Source organism: Magnolia sinica, chromosome 10, assembly GCF_029962835.1.
Source record: "Magnolia sinica isolate HGM2019 chromosome 10, MsV1, whole genome shotgun sequence".
Lineage (NCBI taxonomy): Eukaryota > Viridiplantae > Streptophyta > Magnoliopsida > Magnoliales > Magnoliaceae > Magnolia > Magnolia sinica.
The window spans coordinates 80612836-80637106 of NC_080582.1; the positions used below are offsets into that span (position 1 = coordinate 80612836).

The 24271-nt window shown below is 39.5% G+C and overlaps 1 protein-coding gene across 1 annotated transcript in view; it reads right to left on the minus strand.

Annotated features, from left to right (window-relative positions):
* The window catches only part of LOC131217636 (glutamate receptor 2.7-like), a 46197-nt gene that overhangs the window by 926 nt on the left and 21000 nt on the right, over positions 1 to 24271 (minus strand). The window contains exons 2-4 of the mRNA XM_058212575.1: positions 2973 to 4312; positions 1631 to 1943; positions 872 to 1278 (exon numbers count right to left, since the gene is read on the minus strand). Coding sequence (XP_058068558.1) covers positions 872 to 1278; positions 1631 to 1943; positions 2973 to 4312 — 2060 coding nt within the window. The remainder of the gene's footprint in view (positions 1 to 871; positions 1279 to 1630; positions 1944 to 2972; positions 4313 to 24271) is intronic.

The following is a 24271-nucleotide window of genomic DNA, read 5'->3' on the forward strand; positions in this document are numbered from 1 at the left end:
ATTATCTGTTTGGTTTGATCTTCATCGGTAGGAGATTCATGACAAGCGGGCTGTAGATAGATAATATTCACTGAAACACCTACCACGCATCATTTCCTAATGATGAACAGCTGCAAATTACATGGTGACCCAGCCAACTACATACATCCATGGTGATTAGATGTGGCAGGATTTGATTGGATTATGTTCCGTTGTTAGAGATTGTGCCATGCAAAACATGTTTCAAAGTTGTTTAGTCTGATTAGGTGCTCAACTTCACCTCTGACAGCAGAGCGTGCCCCAATAAAAATCTGCCATGTCAGGTCACCACCAATATCTACTAAAAATCGTGGGACCCACCAGAGATAGGCCACAATTAGGGCTGTCAATGGGTCGGGCTGGCATATCGGGATTTCAAGCCCGGCTTGAGCTGAACGCTATAGACCTGAGGGCCGGACCCAGGGCCTAAAACTTAAGCCCGTTTAAGAACTGGGCTAGGCTCGTGATTTTTTACGAGCCCATCTTCATGGTCCATCCCATTTAGGATTTAAAGGGGCAGATTAGTTTCATGTATGATGGGGCACACTTAATGAACAGCCCATATGCTGCACGAAATTGGGCTCGAGCTCAGGCAGGGGTGTTGCATAATCATCATGGGCTGGGCTCGAGCCTGTTTGTTTGGACCCTTCATGGATCAAAGACCTCTGCCAGGTTATAGTTCGGCCGTTGACAACCCTAGACATAACCTGAAAATCATGTTATCGTGACCTCTGATTAATATATATACATCTGTTTGTTAGATCCAGACCGTCAACTATCTCTATGTTAACAGTCCTTAAACTTCTACTAGTCAGCCAGTTAGGACAGTCAGAGAGAGAAAAGAGAGACTCACAAATCCAAATCCATCCGTCTTGTACGTGGGCCCCACCATAGTGTAGAGACCACAGTACCTTCCGAGGAACAGCTGGATGTAGGGGATCTCATCAAAGATGGCAGCAACCCCACCATTCCCACTTCCTTTTGACAAGGCCTCAGCATAGTCATCAGGGGAGTAGTAGACCCTGAGCTTGGACTCATCAAAGTTCAACCTCTTCAAGAGGCCCAGCACAAAAGACCCCTCCTGATACCCCACGTAATCCCCGTTCTTGATGAGATCCTTGACGTCCGTTACGGTGGGCTGGAGCTGTTGGACGGTCAGCATTGAAGTCAAACTTGCAGTGTAACTAGAAGTCAATATGAGGACCACGAACACCCATATGATCACAACGAACCTTGACAAGTTGCTTATCACCCTCTCCTCTGCAACCATTAAAATTAATCAGAAATAGAAAATCATTTATATTTTCTTTAACCGTTGAAATTTGAAATTTGGGCCCCACTTCTGTGATCTAGTGCTCCCAAATGCACCAAAAATCCCATCTGATGCGAAGAATGCTAACCTATTCAATCAATACACTTTTTTTTTAATTCAATCAATACACTTGTGTGGGCCATTTCCCATAAGCTTTCCTTACCATCCAAATGGAAGCCATTGATGGGATGGTTAGAAACATCCAATTAGTGTGATTACTAGGAAAATACTGGATCCGATCCCACAAGAGTATGGATTAAATGTTGAGAAATTTAAATAGAGGAAAGATGATTACTCAACTGTGTGCAAAGACGAGCGTTGAAAAGGAAAACCAGAACATCATGCCGATCTGATGGGAAGGTGGGCCCCTAAACTCTTTGTTGATCCGGTGTTCAAGGAGCCACACGACAAAGCCCGTCAAGACAAAGCCAGCCCCGCTTGTCAGCCATAGATTCCTACTCAGAGGCTTCAAGAAAATCCATGTATTCTTCCTTTCATCATCCCTGATCGGCACTACCATGGACACGCCTGAGTCAGTGTAGGGTAAAGTAAAATCGACGTACTTAGATCGGTTGGCTACGATCGTCATGTCCCCCACCACTGCATCTAATCTCTGATGATCCAATGTCAAACAAAAGAAATGAGACCCATTTGAAATAATATAACTAAAATGCAATCCAATGTGTAATGGTAATATCGCACCTGCTTGACCAGAACGAGTCAACTCGGCCAAGTCAGGCGAGAACTTGCACTTGGTTTTGTAGGGACTTAGGATCTCCGCATGTGGGCCCTGATGGGCCCACAGGCTGAGATGGTTAGACAATCAGAACACCCGAGTTCTAGATTTGATATGAACTCCATGAGAAAATTATGCTGAACATATGATTCTGGCCATCAATATCATCAGATCAAATTAGAACATTGAAAACATAAATTTTCCAATGGCACGTTCAATAACAACGATCAATGGTCAGGATAATCACTGAAGTGAGACTATAGGACCAAAGCTTTTTTACAGTTAAGAAAATGGACAGTTCGGATCATCGACCAGTTCAGCATACGGGTCCATGCTGCCGATCCTAACTCACTACATGGACAAGTCTAATGGCCTGTTTGGGTGCCACTTACAAAGTGTTCGTCTCATTTTAGTTAACGAGTAGTAATACTGGACGGATCCTTTGTATGTATTAGAGATCGTGATTGTTGTTGAGATTATTTTTAACCCTTACCAACAAGAAATATCATCTCTAATACATATTTACAATCATAGTTTAAAAACCCAATTCGACTCGATTCAACCCGACCAGATTTCGCCAAGACTCGGGAAGAACTCAATGGTCATGACTTTCTCAAAACTTGAGAAAACCCTGACTCGACTCGAAAAAATTGGTAAAACTCAATTCGGCTTGGCACAAATTAATATTATTTATATTTTAAATATTTAATATATAAAACCCAAAAACTCGTACTGGTTTTTGAGAAACTCACCCAGGTTTTTGAGTGGACTCGACTCATCGAGTTTTCGTGCTTTTTAAACCATGATTAGTAACTAAAATGAGATAAATTCATTTTTAAGTTGCACCGAAACAGGCACTAACTCCATAAACTGAAAATGCATCAAAAAAAAAAAAAAAAACCTCACCTGAAGAAAGACCTGATAAATAAGATCATTGTAAGTGCCGGCGCTTTGCCCATTTGCATTTTCGAATGGGACGAATTCGTAAGGAAGGGCATACGGTAATTGTTCTCTTACAGCATCAAACACATCTATGCAGAACCCGGTGACGGTTATCAAGCTGTTATTAGGATTCCCTTCCACCTTCACAAATTCACTAAATCCATCTTTCACTGGAACCCCAATTCTCAACTTCTTCCCACTTGTCGGTATCACCCAACCCCTCGGTAAATCCTTCGACTCTCCTGGCCATATGACTAACTTAAGATCGTCCATGGTAGTTGAGTAAATTTTGTTAGTAGTATTCTTGTTTAGCACCCGTGAAAGTCCAGATATCGGCGTCCAAAACCCAATTCCCCTTCCTCCTTTTCCAACCACATTGATTATCTGAAAGGACGACGATTGCATTTGCCCATTGAAGAGACTGAATTCCCCGCTAAGGCCTTTGAATGTGGTGTTTAAGATGGCGTCTAGAAGTTTTGGGCCTGTTTTGGACACTCCCAAATTTGCTAAATCAGTCGAATTTTGACTGGTTTCAGGCTTTAGGAAGCTGGATTTCATCGCCCCAACTTGCTCTACCGCCATTGCTAGGGCGTGGACGCTATCATACGCCCATAACCCAAAAATGCTTAGCTCAGGTTTTGTGATGTTTGGGTTCTCTAAGAGGATTTTCCTTTTCCATCTGACTGTAAAATTGTCAAGCTCTATAGATTTTGGGATGTAAGGTTTCACACCCAAGACGCCCTGCATGGAGTCGATGACTGAAGAATCCATTGAATCCAAGAGTTCCGTTAATCCGTCCGTTATGATCCAAACATACCCATCACTCATCATTCCAACATCGTTCGCCTTCAAGAAAAAGCGAGACGCGAGAGAAGAAGACATGTGAACGACGAAAACCCTAGTTTGCATAGTCATCAACTTGTAGAGCTCTTCAAGAATCTGATCATCTGTTGCTGAAGGAGGGATTACACTCCTGTATGGGACTTTGGCATCGATCTCTTGGAAGGCGTCAGTTAGAAATGGTATGACCCCATTGCCATAATCAGTGTCTTCGTAGATGGGGACCACTTCTCTCCATCCAAAGGCCTTAACAATGGCTGCGATTGCTTTGACCTGAGACGAATCGTTTTGTGCAATCCGGACGAAGTAGGGAGTTCTGATTGAATTGAGAGATGGGCTTGTAGCTGAGAAAGACAAGACGGGCACTTGAGCTTTGTCCCCAAGATCCACCACAAACTCGGCTTGGGATGAGGTTGTGGGCCCTATGATTGCTTTGACTCCGACGTTCTTCAACAGGTCCAACACTATCATGCACAAAAGGAGAAGATTGAATTCAGAGGTAGTGAATCAGCTGATAATCATTTGCAGAAGAGAATAAACGGTTTATGTTATCTTGGATCAATTTTAGCTGTCAGATTTTCCACATTGAATGTGGAGCGTTGACCTTTTGCCTTCGACTGTTTGTTCAATCGGATGGCTGTTGTTATCTGACCCAATCAGATGCAATATCCACACTTGTCCTATCCATATATAGCTCTTGATAGTAAATCACAAAGAACGGAAGATCTGAGCCATCAAGCATCTCCTGTGAAATCCACTTTCATCTTCACCGTACATTTCAACACCAATGTTCATATTGTTGCTACCAACCATTCGGTTTGACTTTTATCTTCAAACATTTATGTCAAGGGATACAAGATGGACGGTCTGGATCCAACTTATCATTGCCAGGTGTCAGTCATTGGGCCCTTGCTAGTCCAAGTAGCAGAAGGTAAGTTAAGAACTAAAAAACAAAATCAAAGTCAGCATGATCACATGCGTTACAAGACTTTTTAGGTTTTTTGTTTTTTTTCTATATCTGACTGAAAGAATCGATACCACATGCAGTGGTAAAATGAAATACCTCAACCACTGGACTCAGCCAATACGGTGCGGCCCTTACCATGCTGGGAAGACCTCGAGGGACGGTTTGGATATCAAACACGCACCATAGCAGGCCCCATGTAAAGTGCTTATTAAATAAGCTTAATCTCCGGTGCCCTGTAAAGGAACGACCTAAGGCCTGTACAAACTGCAGTTGAGTCGGCCACATTTTTTTTTTTTATGTTTGGTTAGAATGCATTTCCTTATGAAAGAGGGTTATCATTGAGTACTTCACGCTACGTGCACTGAAATCCTGTTAGCCCATATCGAGCTATCTCCACCATCCAAAATGTTAAGCGGGTATCCCAACATGCTTCAAAATGGAATTCTGAAAATCCCATTTCAAAATGTGAAAGAGGATTATCGTTGAGTTCACGCTACGAGCACTGAGATTCTGTTAGCGCCTATCGAGCTATCTCCACCATCCAAAATGTTAAGCGGGTATCCCAACATGCTTCAAAATGGAATTCTGAAAATCCCATTTCAAAATGGAATTCTGAAAATTCCATTTTTAACAGGATTGCACTGAGAGTCAGTGCCTACCAACTACATTGAATGAGATAGCTGTTTACCATATTTCATCACACCATTAAGAAACAAACCAACAATAGCAGCAATAGCAACAATGAAAAATTCAAGATTGGCAACTATACAACGAAACATAGGAGAAAGAGGTGAAAAATACCCTCAGCGGCAGCACCGACGATATCTTTCTTCGAATCCCTCATGTGGAGAACGAGTGTCATGTTGTGATTACTAGCGGCGTAGAAATCAGAGAGCGCCATGGAAATACAGGCCTGGCTCATCTTCCCAACCCACGTCTCCAAATCAAGGACTACACCCACATCGATCACAGCCGTCGAATTTTGGGCCATGCCCAATTCACATAATGGGCTGAGCCAGACACAAACGAATAACAAAAACGAGAGTTGAACCGCCTTCATCGTTTGAAACTCAAGAACCATCCAATGTCAAAGGCCTAAATGCCCGAAGGACCCTCATATATAGGTTCTCAATGATTAGAAAAAACAAGGTCAGTTGCCATTTTTGATGATGGTGGTGATTCATCCACCACACAGGTGGCACAGGTGTCTGTTTATCTGGACTGTCCAAGTGGGGAACTTTCTGGATGGAGATGAATCCTTAAAATCAAAGAGATCAAAGTGGAAGGTGAAATGAACTGGTGTCACACATTTACATTGATCCCAACCGTCCAAATATTTGTGGACAAAAATCAAAGTGATCAAATGACAAAAAAACAGCAGTTCAAAGTCTTATCATTAAAATTTATGCACTATCCACAATGAGGCCTATGATTTGGACGGTCCGGATTGTTGTACAAGTTCGCCGCCTGCATGCTGGACAAGTCAACATGATTTCTAAAATGGTGGTGAACTATCACCTTACCCAAGAAAATTCAAAGCACAGGATTTGAAGCAACGTTCCAACTTGTGATGTCGTTCTAGGCTGCGGTGTCGTACGTTATCCTTGCTGAAATGGTAGGTGCACTCGCTTGACAACGCTACGTGAGCTCACTCGCCTAACACGTGAAAACTAGAAATATATGTGTGATATTGGATCCATCCATCAAGCAATTCCTACTCTCCAGATGCCATGCCTAAAAAATCAGGCCTTTCGGATCATTGGGTGTACTATACATGTACATCGAATTCAAACCGTTGGTCAGTCTTCTTAACGGTTCACACGTTCTATCATCCTTACCATCTTATGTGTGGTGTAATTTTCAAGATATGGAATCTAGATGGTGGGATCCACATGATGAGCGTCTCCGATAGAACACATGTGATCGAGATTACAATGGAAGTATTACCGGCATACATCACGTTGACAGTTATCGAATCATTTTAGAAAAAATCATCATTTTATTATATTTCAGCCGCAAGATACTGATGCCCCGCGGGACGCGGATTGGGTACTACCCCCGCTTGTCCCGAGCTCGTACAGGAAGAGACTCTGAGGGTCCCATCGTGATGTATAAAAGTTTTATCCATGCCATTCGTCCATTTTTATTTTTTTTTACATATATATTAAAAATTGAGGTATATCGAAGGATTAAGTGGACCACACTACAGGAAGCAGTAGTGATAGTAACAACCACCGTTCCTAGGGCCCACCGTGATTTTTAATTTCCATCCAATCTGTTTATGAGGTCACATAGACCTGGAATAAGGGAAAAAATAAATATCAGCTTCATCCAAAACTTTCGTGGCCCCCAAGAAGTTTTCAACAGTAAAATTTTAATTCCAATTGTGTGGTCCGTTTGGAACTTGGATATGTCTTTTTTTAATTGTATGCTATAATGATATGATAAAATGGATAGACGGTGTGGATAAAACTCATACATAATATTGGTCCTTCAGAGCCCCTGCATGGGCCGAGTTCGGGATGGGAGGGGGTAGTACCAAATCCGCGTCCTACGCCACATGTTCGTGTTTTCATCCAAAGCCAAAACGATCAGTTGGTATCAAGATATGCCGACGTTTGACTTTGGAGTTTGGAGTCAGAAATTACCCGGTACTCCTCCTCACCACTGAACATCATACACGTGTTTCTGGTTCTGACAGTGGGCCCCAAGATCAGTAATCTAGGCCATTTATCTGTTGTGTACCACCGTAGATGAACTACTATTCAACATTCTCGTCCACATAAGTGAATTGTAAATCTCTTTCGGCATGCACTAGCATGCGTTCATCCTATTCATACCATTTTAAATGGTGATGACACTACAAGAAAAAGGGGCTTTAGCCTCAGTTCAAAACTATGACTGAATAGGTTAAAAACTGAGGCTAAAGCCTTTAGCCTCAATTTTACCTCGGTTATCCAAACCGGGGTTGAAACCCCGGTGGCTAAAGGCTTTAGCCTCAATTTTAGCAGCCGAGGCTAAATTGACTTTTATAGCCTCAATTCTTCAAGTGAGGCTAAAAACCTTTTTAGCTTCAATTTTCTCGAAATGAGGCCAAATCAAAATTTTAGTCTCCATTATTTTCAACTGAGACTAAATCCAAATTTTAACCTCAATTGCCTCCAACCGAAGCTAAATCTATTTTTAACCTCGGTTCTCAACAACCGAGGCTAAAGCCTTTAGCCACGGGAGTTGTAGTCTCAGTTTAGGTAACTAAGGCAAAACTGAGACTAAAGATAGATTTAGCCTTTGTTGACATCAATTGAGGCTAAAATCAATTTCTAACATCATTTATCAATAATCGAGCCTAAATCATTTATTTTAACCCATTCATAAACCTATGCATATTCAGTGGCCATTGATCAAATGGCTTGCATTTTTGTTCTCATAAGGTAACAACTCATGGAGAAAAACATGAGAATCACACCGACTTTTCAAATTGAAATTTTAGTTTCTATTTGGAATAGAAATCTGGGAAAAAAAATAAAAGAATTCAACAACTGAAGCTTTGATCAACCGTCATCACTGGATTCTACTTCAGATTGCTAGATCTTGACTGCAACAACTGAAGCCTCTGGTCCATCTCAGAGAAATCAGCCAACATGATGGAGCTGTAGTTGGAAGAAATCTAGTGCGTCATCAGCAGTGGAAGCTTTCCTCTGCCAACGGCCATAATCACAAGATCGATGAATTCAACATCAACATAGCTGCTATTTCCAGCAACTTGTTGTTGCAGATTCAAATTAGCTAACTACCAAGGAACGATACTGTGCAGCTGAACCTGCCACAAGAAGGAATATAAGCATCCACAACAATCAGAAAAAAGATCTTACCAGCAAGAAAATAAAAAAGGAAAATAAAAAATAGATGGTAGCAAAACTGCAAGAATTTGAGTCAGTAGATCAATGGTAGACAGGGTGCATTTCAACATTGAGGTCTCAGATTTGAACCTTGCTTACCTGCCAATCAACAAAAACAAAAGAAAAGAAAAAGATTTTTAAAAAATAACTTGAAACTGCCAATGACATATCGGCATGTATTCAACAATGAATTATTAGACTTATAGATATTATGTTGCACCAAAAATCCGTGAATCTTGATCGTAGTAATGACACTGCTAGCAAAATAAGGTGAATGCCATTTTAATGGGAATCTACATATGTCATGGTTACAAAAGGGGATAAAAATGGTCGTGCCTGAGGAATCGAAAGTGAAACTAGAAAAAGACCTGATTAGCGAAGCCGACTCCACACCCCAGGAAGATCCTTCCTATAATGAGCAGGGCAAGGTTCTGGGCAGCTGCATTTAGCACCGCGCCAATGATGAAGAAAACCCTGCAATGAGCATGGTCAGCCTCCGACCGAGGTTTCTTGTGGTGTAGGATGCGAAGAAGGACGAAATCAAGCCAGCCAGATACAACGATGATGTGATCAATAGCTGAAGGCCGTGGTTGTCGTATTTGCAGTAATGGCTGTCCAAACTAGGATCTTTGGTCTTTCGATAGACGACTGGGAAGAACTTTATCAAGTAGGCGTCCATCGATGTTACATCACCTGCAACAGAGAAACCAATACACCACCATGTCAGAGGAGTGATTCATAACAATTAGACTTGCATGTTTATTTTATACTCAAGGCCCTGTTTGGTAGTCACCCAAAAAAGTGAGTTGATCTAATGGTTCAATGTAATGATTGATTTTATGCATTGGAGATCAAAATATCTAATATATAATTACTGCTATCTAGAGTGAGATTAATTCCTATATAGGTGTTTGGTAACAGAACTAAGCATTTTTTAAAATAAAGAGTTCCAAACGGAACATGTTTTTAATTTTATTTTTTTTAAAGGATTGAGGGCGATTAATCTCATTGGTAAAAATAAAGAATGCAATGCACCGGAAACAGAAAGGTATGCAAGCAGGCATATTATAGCACTCAACCAGAAACATATACAAGCAGGCACCCATGACGCATATGCACAAAAGCATGTTATATGGATAATCCAATTGTAGCAATGTATCAAAACAGTTATTGAACTGTAGCGAGATTTTTGCCAACTTTTTAGATTATTTTTTTTCTAATCACTCCAGAGCATGAACCATGACAACAATGTAAAATGCAGGTAAAACATGTGGTTCTTTGCATCCCCCATATGACATATTATAACCAACCAACATTCCAGATTAGTTCTGCGTCTAACGAATATGGTACATGGAAAAGAAGCCTATGAACAATGATAACAATGTAGTTCTCTGCATTGCATGCATAAAGTATAAGTCTACCAACCCACATAACAAGTCAGTTCATCAGAAAAAAAGGAAAGAAAATAGAAATAAAAATTACATGTAAAAGATGCCAGATCGAATTGGTCTTTGAGTAGATCACTTTCACTGGAAGTACTTGCCGCTTCCCTTGAAGAAAAAGTAAGATGGTGAGATTGCCAGCTTTGCCATCAGCTGACAACTTCCTAGGAATAACAAAGGTGGCTTCTTTTTTATCTCCACTCCCAAACTCAGAGAAAGCTTTCAGAATGTATGTCCTCCTGAGCTGATAAACTGCAGAATGTTATTGTACAACCACATCAGAGCTTATCTAGAAAGAGACAGATAGGCAGCATGCCACAGGAAATTAAATGACCTATGGAAGCATATACATTTGATATGGCATACCTCATACAAATACACCATGTCATTCATGGAGCATGTGATACATTCCTCCAAGCAACTCAACTTACCTCTAATTCTGAAATCCGTTTTTCTTGAATCTGACAGAGCAAGACCGACAGCAATTTTCTCGGGTGTAGACAAATGCAATTGCTTGGAGAGACCTTCTAGAAATTCTTCACTCATCACTTTACTTCTCAGTGCTTCACAGAAAACTGTGGCGAAATTTGGTCTACCCAAAAAGCATCTAAAGATAGCTGATAGAAGATCTGGCTTTGACTGAAAATCTTCGCTCTGAAATTTCACTTGATCTAAGCAGGCTTGGAGTAGTACAATGCTTCCCTCATTCCCATATTCAACAAACTACACAGCACAAGCAGATTGTTTTACAACTACAGGTCAAGGAAAGAAATGTAATAGGGAAAATATTCAGTGCCACTAACTTAATATAAGAATTGGTCTGGATCACTAGTAGCACTATAACTTTAAGTCTAGCACAACTCATCTCTCAATGTACCTCTTGTAGCACAGATAGGTCTTCAGAAAATATAGATGAAAGTTTGATTAGTCTATCGAGTCCACCTTGGTTGACCTAGCATTCATAGCAATATAAATCATCATCAACATTATTATCATTAGCCTACAACAAAAATTATAATAACTTCAAATAAAACGAAAGGTAAAACATTGTGCTTATAATTAGTAAAGCCATTCATAGCAAGTAACTTAAAACATTGTGCTTATAATTAGATTTGTGCCAGGTTGGCATGCAGAGCCATTCATAGCAAGCAACAAATTATTTTTTTTTAATTTTTAATTTTTTTATTTTAATTTTTACAAATCTAATCTAAAAGCTTAGAATGATAATAATCCAAGTTAAAGATATGATGGCGCTGGAGCAAATTTTTCAATCCTTCGAGCTCTTTACAATGTGAGATTTTTTAGAAAAGCACTAATCCGTTTATCTACAGATCTAGATAACAGGGAGACTCAAAATTTTGGAGAAAAAAACAATAGATCTTGTTCCAGTACTAAGATCTGAACCTAACTGCCATCAGAAACCAAATTCTTCTCTCCAAGTCCGAAAATTTAGGGTCTCATATATGAAAAAAATGTATACAAAGGATAGAGAAAAGATCATCAAAATGAAGAAAATGAAAAATAAGAACAATGAGAAGTATTTCCAAAGAAATTCGCAAAATTTCCACTTCTAAAGTCATGAATCAACGGAAACTCAAAATAGCAAAAAAAAAAAAAAAAATCATTAAAAGAAAAAAGAAAATGAGAAATCAAGAGCAAGAGTAAGCAAAATTTCCCTAACATTTTTAAAAATCGACGAAATTTCCATGTGAAATCTCTGTTTCCAGGGTTTCAACTAGAAAAAACTCGAAAACATGCTAAAAGAATCAAAATCTGCAAACAAGGAAATCGCAAAGGTCTTCTTTATGGGAATCCGACAGAATTCCAAAAAAAAAAAAATCTGATAACAGGGAGACTCAATGCCTTTCCCTTTTATTTTAATTTTTACAGATCTGATCTAAAAGCTTAGACTGACAACAATCCAAGTTAAAGATATGATGGCGCTGGAGCAGATTTTTCAATCCTTCGAGCTCTTTACAATGTGAGATTTTTTAGGAAAGCACTAATCCGTTTATCTACAGATCTAGATAACAGGGAGACTCAAAATTTTGGGGAAAAAAAACAATAGATCTTGTTCCAGTACTAAGATCTGAACCTATTTCACCTAAAATCCTTATCCGGTTACAGATTTACAGGATACGGAACCAAATTCCTCTCTAAACCAGACGATCTAGGGTTCTCGATCGAGAAAAAATAGAAAAACAACAAAGAAATTCCAAACAAATCAAGAAAAACAAAATTGAGAGCTAGAACATCCGATCTTCGACGAGATTTAACGAGAAAATGCGGGAATAAGAGCAAAACCGACCTGCACGTCCAAGAAACGAGAATTCCGAAGCTCCTTTCGCCATCAATCAACGAAATGGTTGGAACTGAAGAAAGAAATGGCGATTTCCAAGCAAAAATCGAGAGAAATGAGGGTTTTGGGAGACTTGTGATTCGCTGAGAGACCTTTTGCCCGAAATGCCTCTGAGTGAGAGGAATGGTGGCTTGCTTTTGTAGCTGAGCTTTACGGGAAATACCGACTCCTTTCTCAGTACATTGGACGTGCCCGGGGCAATATTGGCCTCAGTTTTCCATAACCGAGGCAAAAAGGGCATTGAACGAGAGAACTCTGCAGGGCCCACCATGACACGGCATTCGCTCCATCCATCTCTTATTACAAATTATTTTAGAATGGGACCAAAATAGTAGGCTCATTCAACACTCCAATGATCCATAATGTATGGATCAGTGATAATGGGACCATTTACCTTTGAAATCTTATCGTGGCCCACTGTGATGAGTTCGGTAGCCTCAATAAAGCTTCACTGATAGACGTCTTCAAGAAATTATTTTTCGGCCCACTTCCATAAATGAGTTTCCAAAAATGATGGACAGATTTTTAGCCTCGGTTACCAACCAACCGAGGCAAAATGACAGACTTTTGACTTCAGTTACTCACCAACCGAGATAAAAGGGTAGACATTTGGCCTCAGTTGTTCATAAATTGAGGCAAAAGGGCAAACTTTTAGCCTTGGTTGCTCACCAACTGAGGCAAAAGGGCAAACTTTTGGCCTCAGTTTCTCACCAACCGAGGCAACATGGGAGACTTTTGGCCTCAGTTTTCAATAACCGAGGCAAAAGGGTAGACTTTTGGCCTCAGTTGCTCACCAACCGAGACAAAAGGGTAGACTTTTAGCCTCAGTTTTCAATAACCGAGGCAAAAAGACAGACTTTCAGCCTCAGTTGCTCACCAACGGAGGCAAAAGGGCAGACTTTTGGCCTCAGTTGCTCGTCAACCGAGGCAAAAGGGCAGACTTTTGGCCTCAGTTCTCAACAACCGAGGCAAAGGGGCAGACTTTTGGCCTTAGTTGCTCACCAACCGAGGCAAAAGGGTTGACTTTTAGCCTCAGTTTCTCACCAACCGAGACAATAGGGAAGAGTTTTGGCCTCAGTTTCTCATCAACCGAGGCAAAAAGTGAATTTTTAACCTCAGTTCCTTTACAACCGAGGCTAAAAACCATATTTAGCCTCCTTTTTTTGAACCGAGGCTAAAAAATTGAGGCTAAAGGCCTACTTTCTTGTAGTGTGACTCACCAAAGAAATTTGTGTATTGGTAAGTTAATCAGGATCGTAGAAATCATTGGCCCAATTGTAAATAGAAAATATCCCAAAAGACAACTGATTAAATTGGTGTTGTTCATTCCAATCACATGGCCACATGTGAAAGAAATGATCTAATTTCAATTAAGCGTGTGTGAATATGTTAAATGATGAACTTGGTATATTCATATTTGACTCAAATTAAATTGAATGACTTATGACCTCACGCACCTAAATAGCCCATTAGAATTATATCTATGAATATTAGCCTAACTACTTAATCACCGATTGTTAAAGTAATCAGGCAATTATCAAACGATTCATAAAAGAGAGGGCTAGTCCCATAGAAACTTTTTATCTTAAAAGCATGGATTTTTCTTAGAATAGTGATAACTTAAGTGTGTTTCTTAGTAAAAACAATAAATATACAAAAACTTTTAAAAAAGAATTTGATGCTAGTTTTATTAGTTTGACTATAAATGTGTTAAGTACAATCAACAAAAGAAACGTAATCAGAAGATTTAACAATACTTTGGAAGTGAATGGTCATGGGATAGTCATGATATATGCTCAGCAGGTCATTATCAGAAAATTATTAAAAACTTGGTAATTTGGGAGATCTAACATCAGAGTCATAGATATTTATACTAATTAATCAGCTTACTACAGTGATGCACTGCGCAGAAGCAGCAACTATGTTGAAAACTCTAAGCTTGATGTAACATTGTGTTAGACATAAGTGAAGGAATTGAAACTAAAACTAATTAGAATAAATGCTTATGAGAGAAAGATAAGATAAGCAATGTAGAGCTAGATTTGTATGTAATCATATTGGTGTGGATCCCGGAATTATTTTTTATGTTCTCTTTTTATAAGTTTAGAAAGGTGGTAACTATGCATGAGATTTTGTAGCTTCTGCAAATAATTTTCTTATTAGTTAGAAGTTTTTTTGGTGATGTGTTCTATTTAATTTTGGAGTCCTTCAAGCATTACACTACCAAAAGCAGCAATGTCTCCATATTTATATATTTGGGTGCCTGATTGTCCTAATAGGATACATGTAATTTTCTTCTTTTTTTTCTCTTCTTTTTTTTTTTTTGGTTAGCATACCCCTTTTTTTTTGTTAGCTTGTTAGTACATCCTACTGTCAGTTTTTATTTTTTGGTTAGTACACCCCATTTTATTTTATTTTTTAGCTTGCTAGTACACCTCTATTGACAATTCACACTACACTGTTAGCCACCCCAACCAGGGAATCATACGAAGACCTCAGTGTTGGAGCTAGGTATCTTTCACTCAATCTACCACTTGATCTCTAGATCAGGGTGTGATAGGATACATGTCCTTGCCACATAGGTATCTTCCGTTTTTCTACCTATAAGTATGTTTGCTATTTTATTTATATACATGTGACGACTGCTCATTCTCTAATTTAAATTGGGTCGTGCTAAGTGTAAATATAACAATGCTAAGCCATCAAAATATGAATAATCAATGGTCCAAATGCAACGGGCGAAATCAAGTGGTTAAGTTCATGCAAACAATCTGATTTTCAGCCTATGCTCCATCCATGAGAGATTCGGCAGTTTGGACGGTCTGGATTCAAGTAAATGTATAACATGCATCTGAATGGGTCACCAGAGTTTAACATGCTTTGATAAACAACAAGCGGCTGGGTTGCGTGCCGAGGAAAATATGTAGAAGACAATTCGCACGAGGATAGGTTGAAGTGATTCTTCCCATCCCATCGTGGCGACAGAACATCAGATGGGTCCCACCAAGAATGTGCATGGTCCATGAATCACATTTTTCAATACATCAGCATGCCACGTGTGTATGTTGACTATGGACGGTCAGTCTCTTATTCTTTTACCAAACGTCCATTTTACTCGTATACCTGTGGCCCACCTTTTGAGTGGACCGGCCTGATTAAGCTAGGGCATTTTCAAGGTGGGCCCAGATGGCTCTCATCTCTCACACGTGTACTAGACGATTCGGATGGCATTTCTCAGGGAAGGTTGTGACTGTATATATATTTAATACTAGGCGGCATTTTGTTGACTTTAGATTCCTAGAATCAAAGGCCTTGATTGGACGAGAAAAATGTCCGGTACTCCATGGTGTATGATCCTCAATGGTCCAAGCAATATTAAATGAACGGTAATCATACACTTATGATCGTTTGATCAATCTGTTATAGGGTTGTGAGCTTTTTACGGTGGGTACTATAATCCAGATAGTTTGATTCGAGTTACACATATGACACGTGTGTGGTTTAAAAGGGCATGCGTATGAACGATAGTATTCTGTCAGAGTATCAAATAACCCCTCTTCCACCTTCAAGTATCAAACGGCTCGCAAACTGGAGAATCATAGCTGTCAATTTAGTTCATAGGTCAGCCTTTAGAAGCTTGTCTTTTACTTTATCAGCTACACCTGGTCGAGGGCAGTACCCCTACGACTAAGTGTTTGGGGCCCACTATGATGTAGGGCACACATCCACTCCGTCCATAAGGTGCAACCCTTCATTTCCACCCACTACACTAACAATCAGGACGATAAAAAACAAAGGTGGGTCACGCCACTGGGAACAATTGGGATGGGGAATTCCACGATAAAAACTTTCAAGATTATGTGTGGGGCCCACCGTGTTTGTTTATATTCCATCCATCCATGCATAAGATGATCTCGACCAGGATGAGCGGACACACCAAAGATCAAGTCATTCCAAACCTCAGGTGGGTACAACATCTCATTTCATCGATTAGGCCATGATTTTATATGGTGTGGCGCATCTTATTTTTGGATCAGCCTAATTTTTGATCTCCAAGGAGAACACAAGGTTTCTCACATGATGGACGGATTGGATGTCATACAAACATAATGGTGATCCCATACACCTAGTTTATTTTACAACCGTTGTAGAAGAAGCGACCTCAAAGTTCTTAGGTGACTATTTAGATTAAGATGATTTAATGGGCCAAAAGGATGGAAACCTTCCCGTGCAAATAGTTACATTTGGACCTATCTGGCCCGTCCATTAGGTCCAGTCCACTCTTCTTCCACGAAATCATAGCAATCAGATGGTCCTAAACATCTGTGACTGGAATTTCAGTCCTGTGGCCCACCTGATCAACAGATAGATTAGGAGCAATCAAGTTGGAAATAGGGATTTTTCAATTTCTTTGTCCGGCCTGGCCCAGACCAAAAACCAGCCCATTGCATGGATTTAGCAATCAGGTAAAGATTGGGGCTGGGCCTGACCCATAGTCCTAAAAATTATCAAGGGCCCGGCTTCGGTGGATCCGCGAATCCGCCTAGGTGGGTGGATCCCTGACTGCGTGGCCCATCTTGATTTTATCTGTCTTAATCCATGCCGTCCATCCGTTTTAACAGCTCATTTTAAATCATGATACCAAAAATGAAGCAGATCTAAATCTCAGGTGGACCGTACCACAGGAAATAGTTATGATTGATCATTAAAAACTTCTTATGGGCTACAAAAAGTTGCGGATCAAGCTGATAATTATGTGGTCCCTTCGTCCAGTTATTTTTTACCTTGTCAACAGGTTGGATGGAAAACAAACATTCTGGTGGCCACCAAGATGCTTTTAATGGTTGGTATTCAATCACCACTGTTTCCTGTGGTGTGGTCCACCTGTGATTTGGATCTGCTTCAGTTATGGTATCATTCACTAAAATAAACTTTTAAAACGGATGGACGGCGTGGATTTAAGTCAGATACATCAATGTAGGCCCCATAGTCAGGGATTCACCCACCTCGATGGATCCTGGATACACCGAAGCCGTCCAATATCAGATGATGTTGGACTTGATCTCGTGTCCACATCTCATCGATAGGCTTCGATCTAGCCTGGCTCCCCTAACCCCAGTTCCAACTGCATGTCGTGGGCCCCACACTAGTTCTTATATCAAAATCCGAAACCTTAACTCTAAGCAACGGACGGGATTGGACCACACGCAAATGATCGATCATAATCATGAAGACCCACATCAAAGCCAAAGAAACGGAAGTTATTTGACTACACCAAATCAACGAAGGGGAGTTCACACGAGATAAATGCCAACTACGTCTAGACTGTAAATCCCTGAATTCCAGGCTACAAGTCCGTGACTGGACCGTTTGGATCGTGGACAGGTATCATTGTTGCCGATATTTTTTTAATCTCACGACATTATCGTGTAATGTCTTTTCGTGACAATATTGCGAGATTTTCAAAATATTGGCATTTTCTTTATTTGCTATTTTATCGTGGAAATATCCAGATATTTAGGTCAAAATTATTCAAAATTCTAACTCATCCATTAATAAATGTATTCAAATTTTAATTTTTATTTATCAATTTATAATATTATTTTTTAATTTTAACGAGATTTCTAGATAATATTCAAGAAAAACCTCAAAATTTAAAAATCTCTTGGGAAATTTCCAATAAACATACGTATCGCCATACTCGCGAGTAGAGTTGGGCATCGGATTGAGTCCAACTCGACTCGGTCTGAGTTCTGCATGGCCTGACCCGAACTCAGTCCGATCCGGAACTCAGGTCATCTAACTCGAGCCGATCCTAATCTATGCTGGCCTGAACCAATCTGAGTCCGGATCAGTCAGGAAAACCGAGTCGAATCAGATTGGGCCAGGTTTGGATCAGTCAGTTGTGATATGTATCATCTACAGTGCGTGCATCCACATGGGCATACATGCGGGCAATCCCAACCATCCAAATCATGAGCCCCCACTGTGGATGGATCATTGACTGAAACTCAACTGATCAGTAATTTAATCATCTTGATGAATTTAGGTAGCTGACCATTTTAGTCTTGACCCTCCATTTGTTAGATACAATTCAATGGTTAGGATCATTACAGAGCACAGCGTGGAACAATCTTCATCATCCATACGTAAACATTCCCACATAACTAAAAAAATGGGCCACAAACTACCAATTACACCGAGATCATGCTTTAGGAATTAGGATAGTGAAGAGGAGTACAGCTACAACTATAAGCAACAGTCCATAAAAGGTCCACTTGATCAGGCGATCAGGACCATCGGATTAGTCAGTATTCAGAATCTCTCATCAGAGATGATGGTCTGGATTCGTGTGTTGCATGTGTACAACTCACAAGCATCCCTATCCCTACTGTTCCCCATTGATATTGTAAGCCAGGTATCACGCCTATGTAGTTGTCACACAGGGACCATGGACTGCTCTTCTGATGGGCCCCACTGTGATATGTTTCCAAAATCGACTCCAATCTTCAGGTAGGTAGCCCCATTTTAGGCATAGGGTTTAAAAATGAAAAACAGCATCAGGTCTAAATCATTGGCACGAATGCCATTGCTCGCCTTGGAACATGAAATTAGCAAGAGTTTCAATTCCTATTCTCTTAAGCCATGGACTTGGCTATTAAATCAGAACTCGGACCTAGAATGGGTTGGGCCCAGAGCATTTTCCCAGGCGTGCTATATTTAGCTCCATCCCCAAACAACAATGAAAAACAGCATACGTGTGCCAGATCCTGACCGTTCATGATTCGTTGGATGGAACATGCCCTCATCCAGATATCATGCCAATCAACTCATTGGATGGACCAACATGTATGGGAAAAAAAAAGTAATAAAGAAACATGTGGCCCACCTGCTAAGCAAACCAGCCCAATCTGTCCTGCACATTGGATTCACAAACCTGATTACCTGAGCTCGATTGGCCAGCGGCCATGGCTGGCCAATGATCCAGGGTGGCCGGACCACCAGCGGGCAACTGCCATGGCTAACTGACGAGACACTCTCCTAAAATAATAATAATAATAATAATAATAATAAACGAGTGGGTCCTCCTACCTGATAAATGAGTCTGAATGGTCGGATCAGGATCGAGAGTTGGCGGCGTTCGGGTAGAGACGAGAGGATTTTGGGGAATTTAGTGTTCGACGTGTTCGGGTGCGGCCGTGCAGGTAGAGAGGGACGAGTAAGATAAAAAACTTTAAATAAAGGGACGGGTAGGATAAAAACTTTATAAATGGTAAAGTTTTATATATATATATATATGAAAAATGTACCATACGCTTGACCATATTATACCTTCCATGAGGTCGAGTGCTGGTGGTACGTTATTCTTCGGATGGTAAAATTTTTATCTCTCGCATATTTTCTGCAAAAGTCTTGCACTCGCTGTTGAAACCTTACTAAGGCCCACTATGATGTTTATATGAGATCCAACTTGTTCATAAGTTAAGACATACATGAAAGAAGGGAAAACACAAATTTCAACTTGATCGAAAACTTTTGTGGCCCTTATAAATTTTTAATGGTGGGCATCACTCTATCCACTGTTTTCTATGGTAAGTACATTCCAGCTTTTGATTTAGCTCATTCTTTGTCTCATACCTTAAATTGATATCTCCAACTAAATGGACAGTATGGATATAACACATACATTTATGGTGGGTCCCAGATAACTTGGTGACGTAACCTGTCAATAGAATCCACGTCTAGCAAGTCCATTACAAATTTTAATAGTACGCGTTTTGTATCCTACCCCTGCACAAACAGTAATCTATCCAGGCAGGGCTTTGTGGGGCCCACCGTGATGTAATTGTTTTATCAATGCTATTAAAAGATTTTCTTAGATCATTTTAAGTTATTATCCTAAAACTGAGGCAAGTCCACAGCTCTAGTGGACCACCAGAAAGGAGGCTGCACTGATAATGACACTCATCGTTGAAACCTTTCTAAGTGCCAACGTTATGTTTCTTTACCATCCAACATATTCATAAGGTCATGTAGATGTGAGTGAAGTGAAAACACAAATATCAACTTGATTCAAAACTTCTCTAGCTCTCAAGAAGTTTTTGATGGTAGACGTTCAATTAATCCCCACCTTATGGTTCACTTAAGCATTGGACCTGCCTCATTTTTTGGTTCATATATTAAAATGATCCGAGAAAATCATTGAACGGTGTGGACACTTACATCACGTTAGGGTAGGACGTAATCCGTGTTTAAGTGGATGTACGCGGCGGATTAGATACTGACGGGTTGAGTAGTGAGTTGGCTACTGAAGTTTCGTCACCAAGTTCTGTGGGCCCCACTATGATGCATGTGTTATATCCACACCATCCATCCATTTTTAGATATTATTTTAGGGCATGAGTCAAAGAATGAGGCAGATAAAAATCTGTAGTGGACCCCACTACAGAAAACAGTGGGGAGAGTGATTGCCACCGTTGAAACTATCCCATCGCCCACTTTAATGTTTATTTGAAATCCAACCTGTTCAAAAGTTAAAAAAGACATAAAATAAGAGAAAATACAAATATCAACTTGATCTAAAACTTTTGTGGCCTTTAGAAGTTTTTAATGGTGGGTGTCACTATCCTCACTGTTTTCTGTGTTTGGCCCACTGGATCTTTGGAGTTAAACTCATTCTTTACATATTGCCCTAAAATGATATCTCCAAATGCCTGGAAGGTGTGGATATAAAACATACATCATGGTGGGGCCCACGAAACTTGGTGACGTAACTTCAGTAGCCAGTCTCGCTACTCAACCTGTAGGTATCTAATTCGCGCACGAAGTGGTTGGAATCATGGAAACAATGTGAATCGACCTTCCATCGTTAAGAAATTCCAGAGGTGGCATAGTGTTTGGTAAGGGCCAACCTTAGTGTTTGTGAGAAATCTACTCCGTCCATTAGTTTTTAGAGATCATTTTAGGATATAGGGCCAAAAATGAGCCGGATCCAAGGCTTAAGTGGGCTGCACTAAAGGAAACGGTAGGTAGGGAAATTCTTATCGTTGAAACCTATCTAGGTCGAAAATGATGTTTCAATTGCATCCATACCGTTCATAGCAATATTTCTACTGAGATGAACTTAAAACACAAATATTATCCTAATTTAAAACTTCTATTGCCCTATGAATATTTCAACTACGGACGTTCAATCTTCATATTTTCGGCCCATTTGAATCTTTGATCTGGCTCATTTTTGGCCTCTTGTCCTAAAATGATATGAAAAAATAGATGGACGGGGTGGATTTAAATAATAAAAAAAATCACAATAGGCCCGACCTAAGTTTCTAGCACAAGGCTTTTTGCATAAAATAAACGTGAGAGAGATAGAGGTGGAGGGGTATTTTAATAACAGGTTGCTTCTTCAGTTTCCCTATACAATGCCGCTAACACTCAACCTTATGGAAGGTATAATACGGTCAAGCGTATAGTACCTTTTTCATATATATATATATATATATATATATATATATATATATATAGGTGAGGGGTAAAATAATAAATTATTAGTTCTAATACATCCGGTCCGATCTAAATCGGATTGGATCGGATCGAATCCTTACGGATCGGTCCGGTCTGAATTGATATTGACCCAAACCCAATCCGATTAACGGTCGGATCTGCCTAATCCGGCTCGAACCTAACCGATCCAGGCTGTCGAATCGATGCGAATCGGGTCGGATCTAGTCGGATCGGGTCGGATCCACTGGATCAAGTCCGACATGCCCAGCTCTACTCGTGAGCGCCGCTTAGCTGCCACCCGGAACCAATGATATTGATGAGACCTGACTATAAGGCCCACCACAATGTATGCATTGTATATCCACGTGGTCTATCTATTTTTGGAGTTTATCTTACAGCATGATCCCAAAAATGAACAGGTAGACCACACCACAAGAAACAGTGATTATTGACCATTGAAAATCTTTTGACGTGCTACAAAAGCTTTGGATCAAGCTGATATTTATTTTTATTTTTTTCCTTTCATCAGGCCTTTGTGACCTTATCAACAAGTTGTATGGTCAACAAACATACATTACGGTGGGCCCTATTAAGTTTTTAATGGTGGGCATTCAACATCCATCGTTTGATGTGGTGCGGTCCACCTGAAATTTGTATCTACTTCATTTTTTTACCACATCCTGAAATAAACTAGAAAAAAAAAATTTAAAGATGGACAGCCTGGATATATAGTGCATTCATCGAGGTGGGCCCTACGGTTAGGGTCCCACCCATATATGTGGTTCCGGGTAGGATGTTTTTTTTGTTTTTAAAAATTTCTATTTTTAAACCAATTTTTCATTTTTCTAAAAATGATGTTACATAGACCACTTTTATTATATAACTTTTGCTAACCCTACATGACAGCTCATGGATCGGCCACCCGGTGGTGCAATATCCAAGCCATCTGTTAAGGTCGATTTGACTCTCTGGATGTTCTAGCATGAAAATAAATATGGTCCATTCATTATGTGGCTACGATTTTAGAAGCAGTCAGATAAATAAACAAACTTCAACTTAGATTTTTCCATTGTATATTTTATTTCCTAAATTGTAGCCCAGCTATTGGTTACACCCAAAATTATTCTAGGACTAGTATTGCTCCAATGAACGGATTGGATTTGTTCTACATCGCCAAATGTGTGATGGTATATAGTATTTATAGTATTGGAATCGCTACAAGTTTTGTTGGTCAAAAATATAAAAATAATATTTATATTGCTAAAATCAAAAATGCATAGAAATATCAAGGAAACATGAAAAAAAAATAAAAATTGTGAAATTTTTTAACAAAATTAGAAATTAAAATTAAAAAAAAAAAAATACATACATAATAAGCTTCAAGTCAATGTAAATCTAAAAGCATGTGTTGTCATAAAAATAATAATAATAATAACTGGTACAATCATCCTATTAATCTCATATATCCATACATTTTATCTTACTATCCAAACATCTATCAATATTAACAAAATATAATATTTTGTCAAGAAATCGTTGACAACTGAAAAGGAAACAAAAGATTACAGTCTCAATATCACCCATGTTATAATAACAATAATATCATGATATTATTAAAATTACCATTAACAATTAGAACACCACGTACAACTATGCGCTCATTAAAAAAAATTTAAACTAAAAATGTTTTTGCGATATCGATGCCACCCCCAAACAATAACAAACCTTGACATGAAAGAATAGTGTAGCATAAGATGTAGAAAAGGAAAAGTACAAAGGTAAAATGGTGATGATCAGCTTAAAGCTTGATGGGATGATCATGAATATTGATCTCCATAGCTATTAAGTCATTCGTATCTTTGATCAATTGATTCATTTGTCAACTAAAGTTTTGACTCGATGGATATTTTTTCTAGACCAATAATGAATCCATCAATTGATCCATCCATGGATTTATTAAATAATTCAATGGTAGATTCATCAAGATGCACTCCTTTATTTGCATAGGTTCATTGTTCTTCTTCGTCGATGGATTTCTCAAGATGCATTTCTTGGTTTGCATAAATCTATCCTTCATCTTCAACATTTGATTGGCCAAAAAGAATTCAAGTCTCTAAACTAGCCTTGCCTCCACATTATTAAGGCCTACAGTTGGGCATAAGTGTTGTACTTGTTGGGAATTGACTTCTCACAAACTCCTTTCATGGTCACGGGTCATTCATTGCCACAATTGTATTTGTAATATATGGCCT